At 35.9% G+C, this 14,738-nt stretch overlaps 1 protein-coding gene across 34 annotated transcripts in view; it reads left to right on the top strand.

Annotated features, from left to right (window-relative positions):
* NFIB (nuclear factor I B) overlaps positions 1 to 14,738 on the top strand; it is a 448,899-nt gene that overhangs the window by 360,478 nt on the left and 73,683 nt on the right. For all 34 annotated transcript variants that reach the window (XM_035305884.3, XM_035305860.3, XM_035305820.3 and 31 more), the window contains one exon: positions 12,952 to 13,020. In XM_035305884.3, coding sequence (XP_035161775.1) covers positions 12,952 to 13,020 — 69 coding nt within the window. The remainder of the gene's footprint in view (positions 1 to 12,951; positions 13,021 to 14,738) is intronic.

Raw genomic sequence — 14,738 nt, 5'->3', positions numbered from 1 at the left:
TTTTGTATTTTTAGTAGACATGGGGTTTTGCCATGTTGCTTAGGCTGGTCTCAAACTCCTTGACTCACGTGATCCACCCGTCTCGACCTCCCAGAGTGCTGGGATTACAGGTGTGAGCCACCACACCCAGCTAGTTTTGAAAGATGTATATACTCATGAAATCAGCACCACAATCAAGGATGATGACATTTCCACTAATCCTAAAGGTTTCCTGTGACTGCTTTGGAATTCATTCTTTCCTCTACCCTCATCTTCAGATGACTTATTGATCTGTTTTCCATCACTTCTAATTAGTTTACATTACTGAATATGTTTTTTTAAAAGGGGGACCCCCCCCCCACACACAACAATATGACCTTGGTGAGAAAATATGGAGGAACAAGGGAAATGGAATATGATCAAGATCCACAAGGACATATCTTTGAAAATAAAGAACTAGAAAAAAATTTCAGAGGAAACAATTTGTGACTCAGGAGATTATATGAAAAGTGAATCTACAAAGGAATAGCTTTAATGAAATGGTACCATGTGAGATGAGGAAGAATATCAAGAAAAACTAGATTGCTTTTATAGCATTAAAATTTCATCAGCAGAGTAAGAAACAGCACTGATACTGTGGAAATTAGCATTGATATAGAGGACAATGTCAAGATATTTACTCCACATGCAGAGGGAGCACAGATTAAGATGATGAGGAAAGGGTTGTTGATGGAGAATAGAAAATTCAAGGTTTATTTAGGTGTTTTGTGGAGAAATCAGGGAATGTAGGATCAAAGACAAAGAAAATTTTGATAAGCTAAAAATTATTTATGCAGATCAAAAGGACAAATTCTATTCCAACCACATAATGAAGAGGCTTGTATCTAAATATATCCTGTTGAAATTTTTTATTATTTTTATTTATTTATTTATTTTAATTTGAGACGGAGTTTCGCTCTTGTTACCCAGGCTGGAGTGCAATGGCGCGATCTCGGCTCACTGCAACCTCCGCCTCCTGAGTTCAGGCAATTCTCCTGCCTCAGCCTCCTGAGTAGCAGGGATTACAGGCACACGCCACCATGCCCAGCTAATTTTTTGTATTTTTAGTAGAGACGGGGTTTCACCATGTTGACTAGGGTGGTCTCGATCTCTTGACCTCGTGATCCACCCACCTCAGCCTCCCAAAGTGCTGGGATTACAGGCGTGAGCCACCGCACCCAGACATCATGTTGAAATTTTTATATTTCATGGATGAAGAAAATTTTGAAATGTCCTGGATGAAAAACAAGTTACCTCTGTATTTCCTTTTATTAACATTAAATACCAGGAGACAGTGGGAGAATACTAGAAATTTTGATAAAAAACATTTTTTTTTTTTAAATTCAAGGAGTTTCACCTTCAGTCAAAGGCAATGGAAATATATTCTTTATTACTCATAGCGTCAAAAAATAGAGTTCCTCATTTTATTTGTAAAAATTTTACTTGAAAATCTATTTTGGCTGGCAATGTGATGATTCAATAAAAAATTAAGAACAGGAAAGTGTAGCCATAAATATATAAATAAAAGTATAGATATAGACTAATCATGAGAATAATAACAATTAAGATGAGAATTATGACCAAGTAATTGTTATAAATAAGATGACAGACATAAATGTCAATGTAAAAGGTTGTTCTTAAATATATGTAAACAAGAATATGATAACATATTCTTGTCCAACAGTCTGGGTCCAACATTTTAGATTACCTTTTTAAATTTTAGTGAAATATGCATGATATAAAATTTGTCATCTTAACCATTTTTTAAGTGTACAATACAGTAGTGTGAAGCATATTCACACTGTTGTGCAACCAACCTCCAGAAACTTTTCATCTTGCAAAACTGAAACTCAATACCTGTTAACTAACAGCTCCCCCTTCCCCACTCTCCTCAGCCCCTGGCAATCACCACGTGACCCTAGATATCTCATCTAAGTGAAATCATCCAGCGATATGTCTTTTTGTGGCTGGCTTATTTCCAGATTACATTTTTAAGAGCTGTAAAGAAGAGAAGGCTGGGGAGGTTGGGAAAACAGGAATCGCAGACTAGCGTTCCCCTTTTAGAATAATTAATTGGTGAATTTTGCTGAAGGGTCTGTATTGTTTGCTTTGTTTCTATTTGTGCTTACATTTTATTATTAGGTAAGCCAGCTTCTTGGTGTAAAGTACATTTTCAGCATCTTGATGTGATTATATGACTTTTTTCTTTATCATAATGATAGTTTTCTAGAAGTGAGCTACACTTATTCATGGAATACACCCTAATAATAATAGTGTATTGTTCTTTTGATATCCTGTATTCAATTTGATATTTTATTCAGGCATCTTGAAGTCACATTTACTTGTATGCTTGATCTTTTGTTGGTTGGTTCATTGTTTTGTTTTGATGTGAGAGGCTACAAATTTAGGTATTCAACTTTTGCTGGCCTCATAGTCTCATAAGAGAGTGTTCTTTATAAGGAAGCTTGTCATTATTTCCTAAGTGCTGAGAGAGTGTAACTTACTGGAACTTAAAGACTAGATAAAGGACACATAAAATTTAGCTGTGCACCCACCTGGACCTGGTGCTATTTTCAAAGGTAGTTCTTTACTCACATTTCTAGTATGTTTTAGGATTGCCAAAGTTTTAAGTACATATATGAATTACCTGCAGATCTTACTAAGCAGCAGATTCTGATTCCGAGGGTCTGAGGTAGAGCCTATTTTTCTGCCCTTTTAATAAGCTTCCCAGTTATGCCAGTACTTGTGGCTCTGGAACCACATTTTGATTGCAGTATTATAGTGAGTCCCAAACTTTGCTGCACATTTGAATCACTTGGGGGAACTTTTAAAAGGGTTCTCATGTCCAGATTTCACCCTATATCAATTAAATCGGAATAGGTGGGGTTCAAAGCCAAACATAAACTTCTTTCAAGAATCCCAGATGGTTCTAATGTTCAGCAAATTTGGGAACCACTTCACTAGGGTAATTAGTCCATTCAGGTTTTCCACTTCTCTGCTCAATTATGGTTACTTTTATTTTACTAATAATTGTCCATCAAAGTTTCAAAGTTGTGGTCAAAAAGTTGTATGTGTTATTCTCTCATAATTCTTTTAATATATTTCATTTCTATGGTTACATCTTCTTTTTATATTTGTATAGTCATATACCACATAATGATAGGTCTGTTGAAGACAGACTGCATATGACAGTGATTTCATAAGATTGTGATATTTTTTGTGGTACTTTTGCTATGTTCAGATATGTTTAGATAACACGCATACTTACCATTGTGTTACGATTGCCTACAATATTAGTACAGTACTATGCTATACAGGTTTGTAGCCTAGGAGCTATAGGCATTTCCATACATATAGCCTAAGTGTGTAGTAGGTTATACCATCTAGGTTTGTCTAAGTACACTCTGTGATGTTCACACAACCATGAAATTGCCTGTTGACACATTTCTGAGTATATCCGTGCCATTAAGCCATGCATGACTGTACTTGTATATTTTTACTTTTTCTTTTTTCCTTAATCAGGCATGCAGATGGTTTTTTTTGTCCTGCTGGTCTTTTTATTTATTATTATTATTTTTGAGATGGAGTCTTGCCCTGTCACCCAGGCTGGAGTGCAATGGTGCAATCTTGGCTCACTGCAACCTCTGCTTCCCGGTTTCAAGCGATTCTCCTGCCTTCGCCTCCCAAGTAGCTGGGATTACAGGCACACACCACCACCCCAGCTCATTTTTTATATCTTTAGTAGAGACAGGGTTTCACCATCGGCCAGGCTGGTCTTGAATTCCTGACCTTGTGATCCACCTGCCTCAGCCTTCCAAAGTGCTGGAATTACAGGTGTGAGCCACCACAACTGGCCTGTTTTATTTGTTATTTTAAATATTTCTTTTTTTTTATTCTGTTAATTTCAGCTTTTATGTTTAATTTTATTGTTTTAATTTTTCTTGGGTTGTGGTGGTGTTCTTTCTTTTATTGTAAGTAATGGGTTCTTTTCTTTTTTCTTTTTCTTTTCATTGTTTTTTAGATAATTTATAATTTCCCTTTTGATTTTTCTCTTTGGTTCATGGTTTGTTTTCTTAATTTCTAGGTAGTTGAGATACTTTAGTAATTTTTTATTATTTACTTTCAATTTTATTGGCCAAAGATGAGATAGTATGGCCTTAAAAGTCTGTACTTTTAGGGATTTGTTAAAGTTGTCTCTTTTGGTCAAGAACATGGTCAATTTTTTAATAAGTTCCAGGAGCATATCAGTAAAATATAATTTGTATTTGAATTATATGAAGTTAGTCTTTGTCTAATAGTCATGTTGTTTTTAAAAAGATACATTAATAGTAAAGAGTCTCACTATGATTTTATGTTTTATAAAGTTTCTTTTATTTTAAGAGAATGTATTTCTTCATAATATTTTTTGGTGCATATGGGGTTTATGATTTATCTTCTTTATTAATTGTACCTTTTATCCATTCATAATTATCATTGTTGTAATTCATCTTAAGCTTCCTCTTAACTATTGCTAATGGGCACTGCTTTCTCTTAGTTTGAATTTGCCTGATTTCTCTTTGCCTATCCATTTATTTACAACTGTTAGATGTGTTTCTTGAAAACAGATTTTTTTTTAGTTGACCTAACTCCCTTTATTGGAAAATTCAGTCCATATAAATTTATTGTAATTATTTATGTATTTTATTTTAATCCTTATATTTTACTTTATATCTATGATATATTTTTACATCCTATTTTCTCACTTTTGCTTGTCTTGATTGCATTCTTATTTATTGTATTTTCTTTTCTCTTTGTTAATTTGGAGTTCCACTTTTCTTTTCCTGCTCTTGAAATGTCTGCCTTACTATAATTTGAAAACAATATACAATTTTCATATCTACTAATAGGTATTATGATGATTATCTGTATCTTAGGGAAGAGAAATGTGAGGTGTAGTAAAGGTAGAGAACTTGCCTTAGGTTTACATAGTAAGTGGCAGTAGTCTTGCCCCAGGGCTGCCTTTTTAACTACTATGCTTTAAAGTCTTTGGAGAGAGGCATACTTTCCACCTCCATTAAAAAGACAAGAGGGCATACATTTAATTTTATTATGCCATAAAAATAAACATAGCCCACTTAGTAAACTATAAAATATTAGTGCTAATAAATTTATAAATCTGAAAATTGATTTTTTGGGGAAAATATATATTTAAATTATTTCAACATTAGAAAGCAAAGGTAGAATAATATTCATGAAAGAATGAAAGTTGACTAAGAGTCTTCCCTGCAGCAGATTCAAGGAAGATTATATTACTAGTAAAATTATCCAAACATTCAATAACCTTTAATGAAACAATACTTTGTTTTGTTCTAGAGCATAAAAACTATTGGACCGTCAACAAATCATTTTATGAAACATATATATACTCCTGGTATAAAAGCTTGACAAATAAAATACAAAAATTTCCATAAAAGTTTTTCAACTACCTGTAGAAATATTAGAAGAAACTGAGCAAGCCGGTTCAACAGTAAATTAAAAGAACTATCTTCTGTGGATAAGCAAAAATAATCAAATCTAAGAATCCAGTAATATATAACACAGTAAATGCTGTTAGAACAAAAACAGATAATGTCAGTTGGATAATGCCAAAAAAGAATTTGATAATAAACAATAGCTCTTCTCATTAGAAAACTTTTTAAAACTCTGAGAAGACTAGGAATAAGTGAATACTTTTTCAGATGAGAAAAAATCAGTGATAAATTCATAGCCAATATTATCATTAATTGTGAAACTGTAGATATAATCTCATTAATATTAGGGAAAAAATTTTTGCTAGCACAATTTCTATTGTACATATTTTTAATGTTTGTGTTTTTATGAATGCTCTGATTTTTCAAATGTTCTGTTGAAAGAAATATGCACATATATCTGAAATGAGTCCATTTTATTTGAATGAGATAAAAGTTGTAACATTAATATAATGACCTTTTTTCTCTACCAACTTTTTATAATTAAAAAGAAATCTCTACTAATATGTAATTCTGGCAACAGGATTGTGAGATGGACATGCTCACAGCTTGCCCTAAGGAGTATAAGTTGGCCAAGAGAACTTTGTGGAAAGCTGCTTGACAGTTTTTACCACGAGTTTTGAAAGAGTTTATGTTCTTTCACCCTGTAATTCTATCTCTGGAAACTCCAGCCTAAGGAAATCATGAGAATTGCTGACAAAGGTTTGTTTATGAGGATGTTAATTACAGTGCTATTTGTTTATTATATTTTAAAACTTGGGAAATAACCTAAAATGCCAAACAATGCAATGGTTAATATAAAGTATGATACAGCCATGCAATGTACAGTCATAAAAATGATGCTTTTGGAAAACTTTATCTAAAAGTAGAGACACAGTGTTAATAGGAAAAAAGCTGGATACAAGGGTATTTAAATTTGATATTGATTTTATAAACACACACACACATTTGTGTGTGTGCAGGAAAAAGTTTAAAGGACTGGAAGGAAATACTGAAAAAAACCTAGCACTATCAGGGTGTGTTAAAGTTGGGAAATGACTGACTCCCTCCCAGATCACATAAATCCTCATCATTGGTTTACATTTCAGATTGAGAGATATGCTTAATTCTAAATTAATATTAGAATATTAATCTGGGCTATAGGCTGCAATTAAATCTCTGTGAAGATAATCACTGTCTTTGCAATGATTAATATTTCTATTTTATAATCACAGTTTCAAGCTTTAACCATGGATAGTTCAAGGCAGTTGAGAAACTAAAGATAGAACTATGTCTCATAATACCACTACCAGAAAATTACCAATGGGTTAGTTGTAGTATCTGAAGTTATATGAAGATTGACAAAGAGCTAATATAAAGTAATTTCTTCTTGTCCCTTTAACAAAAAGAATTAAGCCTTCTTTGAAACTCTGTTAAGAAAGTGAATAGTTGCAATCATAGGGCTGGAAAATGCCTGTAGATGTCTCGTGTCCACTTGTTTTTTCTCCAAATGAGCAATGCAAGAAAACCAACATAGGAAAGCAGCTGTGTAAGAAGGGGGAATCTAAAGGTTGTAATGGCTTTTTAGGTACATTTTTCTTTTTTTTTTTTTTTTGAGATTTCCTACACAAAGCAAGAATTTTTATATCCAGTGGGAGTCTTTATAGCCACTGAGAAACTCTCTCTCTAGATAAAAGTTTCCCTGTCTGTAAAATGGCAACCCAATACTATGACAAATATATATATATTTTAAGACGGAGTTTCACTCCTGTTACCCAGGTTGAAGCGCAATGGCATGATCTAGGCTCACCACAACCTCTGCCTCCTGGGTTCAGGCAATTCTCCTGCCTCAGCCTCCTGAGTAGCTGGGATTACAGGCATGTGCCACCATGCCCAGCTAATTTTTTGTATTTTTAGTAGAGACGGGATTTCACCATGTTGACCAGGATGGTCTCGATCTCTTAACCTTGTGATCCACCCGCCTTGGCCTCCCAAAGTGCTGGGATTACAGGCTTGAGCCACCGCACCCGGCCCTACTATGACATATTTTATAAGATAATTGTGAGTGTGAGATTAGTGCCAGCTTGTGAAGGTCAACACAGTAGTCGGGAATTTATTGGTTATCTTAACTTTGCAAACTTTCACATGCCTTTTTAGGCCTGTTCCCATTGGATGACAAATCTGTTTATTGAGCCACAAATCAGCTTCTGGAACTATGCAGAATAAGTCTAATCCACCATCTACATTAATAGTCCTTCAAATACTTGAAGACGGCTTTCATGAATTTAATAACTGCTTTCTGTGGCTTCTTTTTTTTTAATTTCAAGAATAGAACACAGTAGACTGTAAAAATGAGCATTATCAGTCTTCCTTTGGATTTTCTATGTAAATGTTGTTTAACATTCAAATGGTGCTGATTATAATTTGAGATATTAACAGTTAGATATGCCATTGTGTCCCTCTGTTATTGTTTGTAAAGGAGGTTAAACAGTATATTAACTTCTGAGTAGTGATTTACTGTTGCTTTTGTCAGAGAAAAATAAAAAAGAAGTAAAATAATATAATTTGATATTGCCTTTGAGACTTTTCAGTTTGTGGAAGTCTTTATTTCCTACTCAATTTTATTTTATTTTTTTAAATCACACATGTAGTGTAAATACAGCATCACACAAATGCAAAGTTGTTCTTTTTTTCCTGGATTAAGCTGTTGTGTAATATTGCTCTGTAACCATTAAGCAGCTGCTCTGCTTCAGAGATGCTCATATTTCCTTTGGTAGTCGAAGGGAATTTGCTATATGAATATCTCCAAATTGCTTTAAGATCTTTAGCTGTTGTATCAGCGATTTAGATTTACAGTGATCAATGTAACATGTGAAAAACATGTTCCTGAAAGTCCCCAGTCATACAGATGAGAGGTTATGTTAGCAGCAAATGACCTGACATTTCGCTGAATCTCACCCTCTATCCTACTGCAGGGCTCCTGACCCATTGCAAAACTCTTCCAGTCATTTTGCCAGAGTCCTGTTGTCTTCTGTATGCTAATGAGTAAGCACTAGTAGGTATCCAAGTACTATCTTAAGTATCCAAGTACTATTTCATCCATGATTTCTTTTTCACTCTGCCATGTCTTGGGTAATGCCTGTCCATTGCAAAGGCTGTGCTGCCTGCAGAGATGCATGAAGGTGGCAGCCATCTGCTTCAGGTGCGTCTCCCAGGCTACCCACCTTACCTGATTCCCACCTGTCCCTGTTCCTGTAGGTACATGGTTAATAGGCATTACCACTTATCCTCAAGAACACTTCCTCCACTAAAGTCTCAGTGGGCTTCATGCAGGAGTAGAGCCCAATGGGACCTGTGTAGTTTTATTCATTTTATCTAGTAGGTTCCAAAGAAGTTCTGATATATTTCCAATGCTTTTCATAGTTTCAGTAAAATACCTCTTTCCATTGTTTTTGTAGATTCCAATTTCCTAGGACCTGGGAAATTGGTGGTAGACAAAGGGAATTTACTATATGAATATCTCCAAATTGCTTTAAGATCTTTAGCTGTTGTATCAGCAATTTAGATTTACAGTGGTCTATGTAACATGTGAAAAACATGTTCAGGGTAGTAGAAAAACAGGGTCGTGCAGTGTCCAGGGTAGTGGAGAAACACCCTGCTACATTCTGAATTGTCTCCTTTTTTCCTGTGCGATAGTCATTGTTTTGTATATGTTTGACTGCCTGACTGTCTTTCCACTGGTAGAATTGGCCTTCAGCTGGCTCATCCCTTCTTCATGATTTGGCTTCCAGCAGGCTCACACCCCACTCCATCTTAATGGTCACGACTTAGGAGCAAATGGCTCTATGACTCCTCATTGGAGTAATAAGGAGATGAACTTCAGATTATACATACATATTGCAATGTTATATATTACATCTGATATAGTTTATGTAAATATATTGAAATGTTCATCACTTATTCATCGATTTAGTTAACAAGTATTTTTGGATTCTTACATTTAAATATTTTCAGTTCTTTGATTGTTACTTTGTATTAAATGCCTGATGTTACACATTAGTACACAGCAAAGTCGGAAATATAATCTGACCCTAATCATTATTCTTTCTTATTTTACCCAAAAGCCTAAATACACTCTTCAGCAAACAAGTTCTAGGGAATAACAAGGGTTAGTATAATTATCCATAAATCTTAAACCGTCTGTATCTACATTGTAATACAATGACTAAGATGTTAATGTGTGACCCTGTTTTTAAAGTTGAATTTTAAAATTTTGTTCTTACTCTCTATATAGGCAATGAGTTAGTGCTTACTCTGTATATAGGCAATGAGTTAGTCATTAAGGAAGATACAGAGATGAACAAAACACAGTCACTCCCCTAAATAAAGGAGCTGGTAATCCAGCAATGACTGCGAGACTTGAAAACAGATCTCTCAGAAAAGCTGAAAGTACAAAGAATAAAAGTAGTACAAACTAGGTGCTATGCAAGTACAGAGGAGAGAGATTTCTGGCTGGGCCAGTGGGTGGGAGAAGGAGGTGGAGGGGCAGTTTATGGAGTGGGTGGTGGTAGGGCTGGACTTTGAAGGATGAGTCTAGAGTGTGTAGAAAGAGGGCCATCTCATCGCAGGGAGCTGCAGGAGGAAGATATGAAGGTATGCATTTACAGAGTCCAATTGCGTGGTAACAAATAATCCTGTGTGACTGGTTAAGTATATGAGCTGCAGTCATGTATTTTTTTTTTTTTGAGTTGGAGCCTCCCTCTGTTGCCCAGGCTGGAGTGCAGTGGCGCGATATCTCAGCTCACTGCAACCTCCGCCTCCTGGGTTCAAGTGATTCTCCTGCCTCCACCTCATGGGTAGCTGGGAATACAGGTGCCTGCCCCATTGTATTTTCAGTAGAGATGGAGTTTCACCATATTGGCCAGGCTGGTCTCGAACTTCTGACCTTGTGATCCGCCCGCCTCAGCCTCCCAAGATAAATAAGGTTTTCATACTTAATGTATTTACTTGATTAAGTTTATTATATATAAAATAATGTATAAAGAACTGTACTTTAAACAACAACAAAAGCAACAAACATCTTTCTTTTTTTTTTTTTTTTTGAGATGGAGTTTCGCTCTTGTTACCCAGGCTGGAGTACAACAGTGTGATCTCGGCTCGCCGCAACCTCCACCTCCTGGGTTCAGGCAATTCTCCTGCCTCAGCCTCCTGAGTAGCTGGGAGCACAGGCATGCACCACCATGCCCAGCTAATTTTTTGTATTTTTAGTAGAGATGGGGTTTCACCATGTTGACCAGGATGGTCTTGATCTGTTGACCTTGTGATCCAGCCGCCTCGGCCTCCCAAAGTGCTCGGATTATAGGCTTGAGCCACTGTGCCCGGCCAACAAACATCTTTCTATATGATGGTAACTTACAGTGGTCAAGAAGAGTCAAAACATCTCTTTCCCCAACCAGGCAAGACAGTCAATGTCCTTTTTCTTATTCATGACTTTTAGCACCTTGTACAGTGCTTGTTATATAGAGGTTTCTCAATAATTACTGAAATGAATTTAACCTGGTAAAAATTAATTATTCTTAGCCGGGCATGGTATGGCACACCTGTAATCCCAGCTACTCAGGAGGCTGAGGCAGGAGAATCACTTGAACCTCGGAGGCAGAGGTCGCAGTGAGCTGAGATCATGCCAGTGCATGCCAGCCTGGGTGGCAGAGCAACACTCCATCTCAAAAAAAAAAAAATTAATTGCTCAAGAAATAAGAGTTTCTTAAAATAGAAGTGCATTAAATGGGGACATTTTGTTATAATACTCTTAAAAATGTGTATGTATTTTTTAGAAGAATGACTTAATGTGACACCTGTTTTATCCCCAACTGAGATCTTACAACTTCCTCTCACACTCCTTCTTTTATTCTGTTTCTGAAGAAGGTGGGTGGGTGGATGTCAAACATTGATGGCTCCTCAGTTCACAGCAGTGAAACACAGATGCTAATTGAATGACTTTCTGTCTTTTCGTGCTATGTATGCTTGAAAAGCAGTGTGGTGACATTTGTTCTGGTAAATTTTCTGAATAAAGATTTATGAAGCATTTTGAACTGTCGGGAGGCCAGTGTGCATAATTCGGTGTGTAGCTGATGGCTGGTTCCCCTGGCCAATCTTAATTTATTGGTAGCATTTAACCAGTGCTTATCATGGGGTTTATATATTTATCTCCCTTAGTTTTCCTAACAACTCTATAAGATAGGCGATTTTTCTTGTCTCTAATTTGCAAGTGAGGAATCTGAGGCAGAAAGAGGACTAATAACCTAGCCAAGATTTTATTACTGGTAATCTGTGTCTAGAATTCAAACCCCAGCTCTTTGACCTCAGTGCTCCAGGTTGCTACACTACCCATGCCTCACATCTCTGAACTGAATCTAATTCCTTGATCAGCCTAAAGCTTTAGGTAAAATCAAGTCAAATTGCCAGTTCTTAGAATCTAGTTTTGCTTGTTTGTTTCTCAGAGGTATTTCAGTTCTGAGGATTTTCAAACTTATTCTCTCCTAGGACAGGAGCAAGTAGGCCATAACATCCCTCCCTAACGTATTCTCTCTCTCCTCACACTCATTACACCCCCTTAACATAAGTGAGAATGGAGTGGGCTGAGTGCTGCAGGGTTACTGCTGTTTATGGGAATTCTCATCTCTAGTTTTGGACATAGTTAAACTAGTTAGCAAGCAGGCTCCACGGCCCCCGTGGACTCTGCCCAGGTGTCACTTGGCATTCCCAGAGGCCTGGATTCACCACTGTTTGCCAAAAAAAGTGACCAATTCTTGAAATAAAAGGAGTCCAGTGGAATAGTAGCAAGGGCGAGGAAAGCAGTGAAATTGTGCAATGTATATTAAAGATGTCCAGAAATAGGTCAATGCAAAGTTCTGTATTTGCTGTATATACAAGTTCCACTTTCTGTGTTATTAGTGACCCTGAAACAAGGGTGGGAGTGCTGGTAACAGCAGCTCACTTTCTTTAATCAGGGAAGGTTTTACAAAAGAAACGTGATTTCAAGAGATCTTTGGAGTTATTCCAGTAAGGTGCTAATTGTGGTTGTGGTTTTCCTTTTTCTTTCATTTTTCACTTTAGTTTACCAGGTGCTACTGAGTCAAAAGCATTCACTGAGAGCCCACAGACCATTCTGTATGCATGGGCCATGGCAAATCAAACTGCATGAATAACCCTGTACTTTTAGAAAGGGAAGAAAAGTGTTCCTAAGAGATTATTTGGTGTCTAAACTTTTTACTTTCGTTTAAACCTAATTTGCGTTCGTAAGAGTTCTTCTTTTTAAAGTTCTTATTGTAAGCAAATTTGGTTTTTGTTCAAATCTTTGGCTTTAAAACACTTAAATTCTAGTGTATAATCATTTATTTTGCTTTCTGCCTATGTTGATCATTTTTTCTTTAACGTTTATTTTCAGGATACCTTGAGGATAGTTTTGTAAAATCTGGAGTCTTCAATGTATCAGAACTTGTAAGGGTATCCAGAAGTAAGTAAATTCTTTTCTGACTACTTAAGCATGAAGTATGATTTAAAATACTTTTTATATTTTTATCCTTAAATATCATATAAAGAGTGACTACATATTAAAAATTTTGACTTTTAAAATCTTAAAACTTTTGATGAAATCATAACGGAATATCAAATCATCAAAACTTTTGTTGTTTAAAAATAATTTTTGGGTTTTTCTGATTGCCATGTTATTGGTATTCATTTAATTCACTGTTCTCTGTATGACTGTAGATGGTCATTTATATCAAAGGAAGTGTGATTAATTAAATGTACCCTATGTTGTTATGATAACCCACATAAGTTTCCTGTAGATAAGTGCTTTTTCATTTTACTAACATTTTGGTGGGGGTTGGAGATGTACAGGATATACACACTAATGTGCAGAGTGTAAAGGGATGCAGAAATTAACTTTGCAGATTGGAGTTGGATATAGACAGAAAGCATTGTTATCCAAAACAATGTCCAATTGTTTTAACTGGCCACTTCACCTGAGACACCGTTCTTGGCAGGCTGGATCAGATTTTTCTAGGGTAAGCTCACCTGGCAGGCTACCTAAGCAAAGGGGACATTACCTTGATTAACTCTTTAACTTATTACTAGCATGTACAAACATAGCCAAGATGTACATCTGTATGTACTAATTATGTTAAAGGAGGTGACTCTTTTCTTCATGCCCCCTTCACTGATTTAGCTTATTTACGTAACTTTGAAGGGTATGTTTTCACCTGACATTTTGAGAGAATGCATCACCTTGGAACTATGTTATTCAGATGATGTAGTCACATTCTGATACTTGCCTAAGTTGTGTTTTTCATTTAGGTCAAATTTAGAGGTCATAATAAGAATCATGATGATCCAGAAAGAACAAAGAGTGAGTTACTGAGGATAAGAATAAGCATGTTTTAGAGTCTTGTTCAGTAAAGGAATCTCGAAGTGATCAAGTGATCACTGACTATCTTTTCAATCACAGTTCCTCAGACAGCTTGCATTTCTAAAGTGAGCAGTGCAAATAGCACGTATATCAGGGAGTGATATACATGAACATTTAAGACCCCGTAAGTAGTTTACCCTTTCTGGTATAATTCTGGAGTAGATAAAGGTATGCCCAAAAGACTTCTCTCATGGGTCTTTTACTTGGTGGCAGTAGGAGAAGAAACACAAATATCCTGTGTTCCGTTAGCCTCAGGGTATGTATTTGATGGGCAAGGAGATTACCCAAGGAAATGCGCCTTAATGTGTTTTTCCAGATCAATATGTGATATCCAAAGATATCCAACATTTGCAAGTTATCACTTTTAATTTGGGAAGAAATATGCCTGAGTCATCAGTAGCACTTTGTAGCCAGGTAAGAGAGGGGATATCTGGAAGGGTGTATTTGTTTTCCCCATACGGTTCTTTAGCAGAAAGGCTTATGAACTTATTTGCTTAAATTTGTACTTCTCTGAGTTCAAGGTCAGTGGTGTATTTTCATCCATCTTAGGAGAAGGGCTGTAGAGTCAGCTGTCAGAAAATATTTATTTAGTACCTCATTATAGGTAATATTATGCTAAGGGCTGTCAAAGAAGAACCACATGAGAACCTTCAAAAGCCCAGACAGATATTTTGAAAAAATCTGAATTTCAAACATTAAAAAATGATGAAAATTATCTTTCTAGAATAGTTCAAAACAAAGGTAAATTTAATATATGTCATTCA

The sequence above is a fragment of the Callithrix jacchus genome, chromosome 1, assembly GCF_049354715.1.
Source record: "Callithrix jacchus isolate 240 chromosome 1, calJac240_pri, whole genome shotgun sequence".
Taxonomy (NCBI): Eukaryota; Metazoa; Chordata; class Mammalia; order Primates; family Cebidae; genus Callithrix; species Callithrix jacchus.
This window is presented reverse-complemented; position numbering and strand designations above follow the sequence as displayed.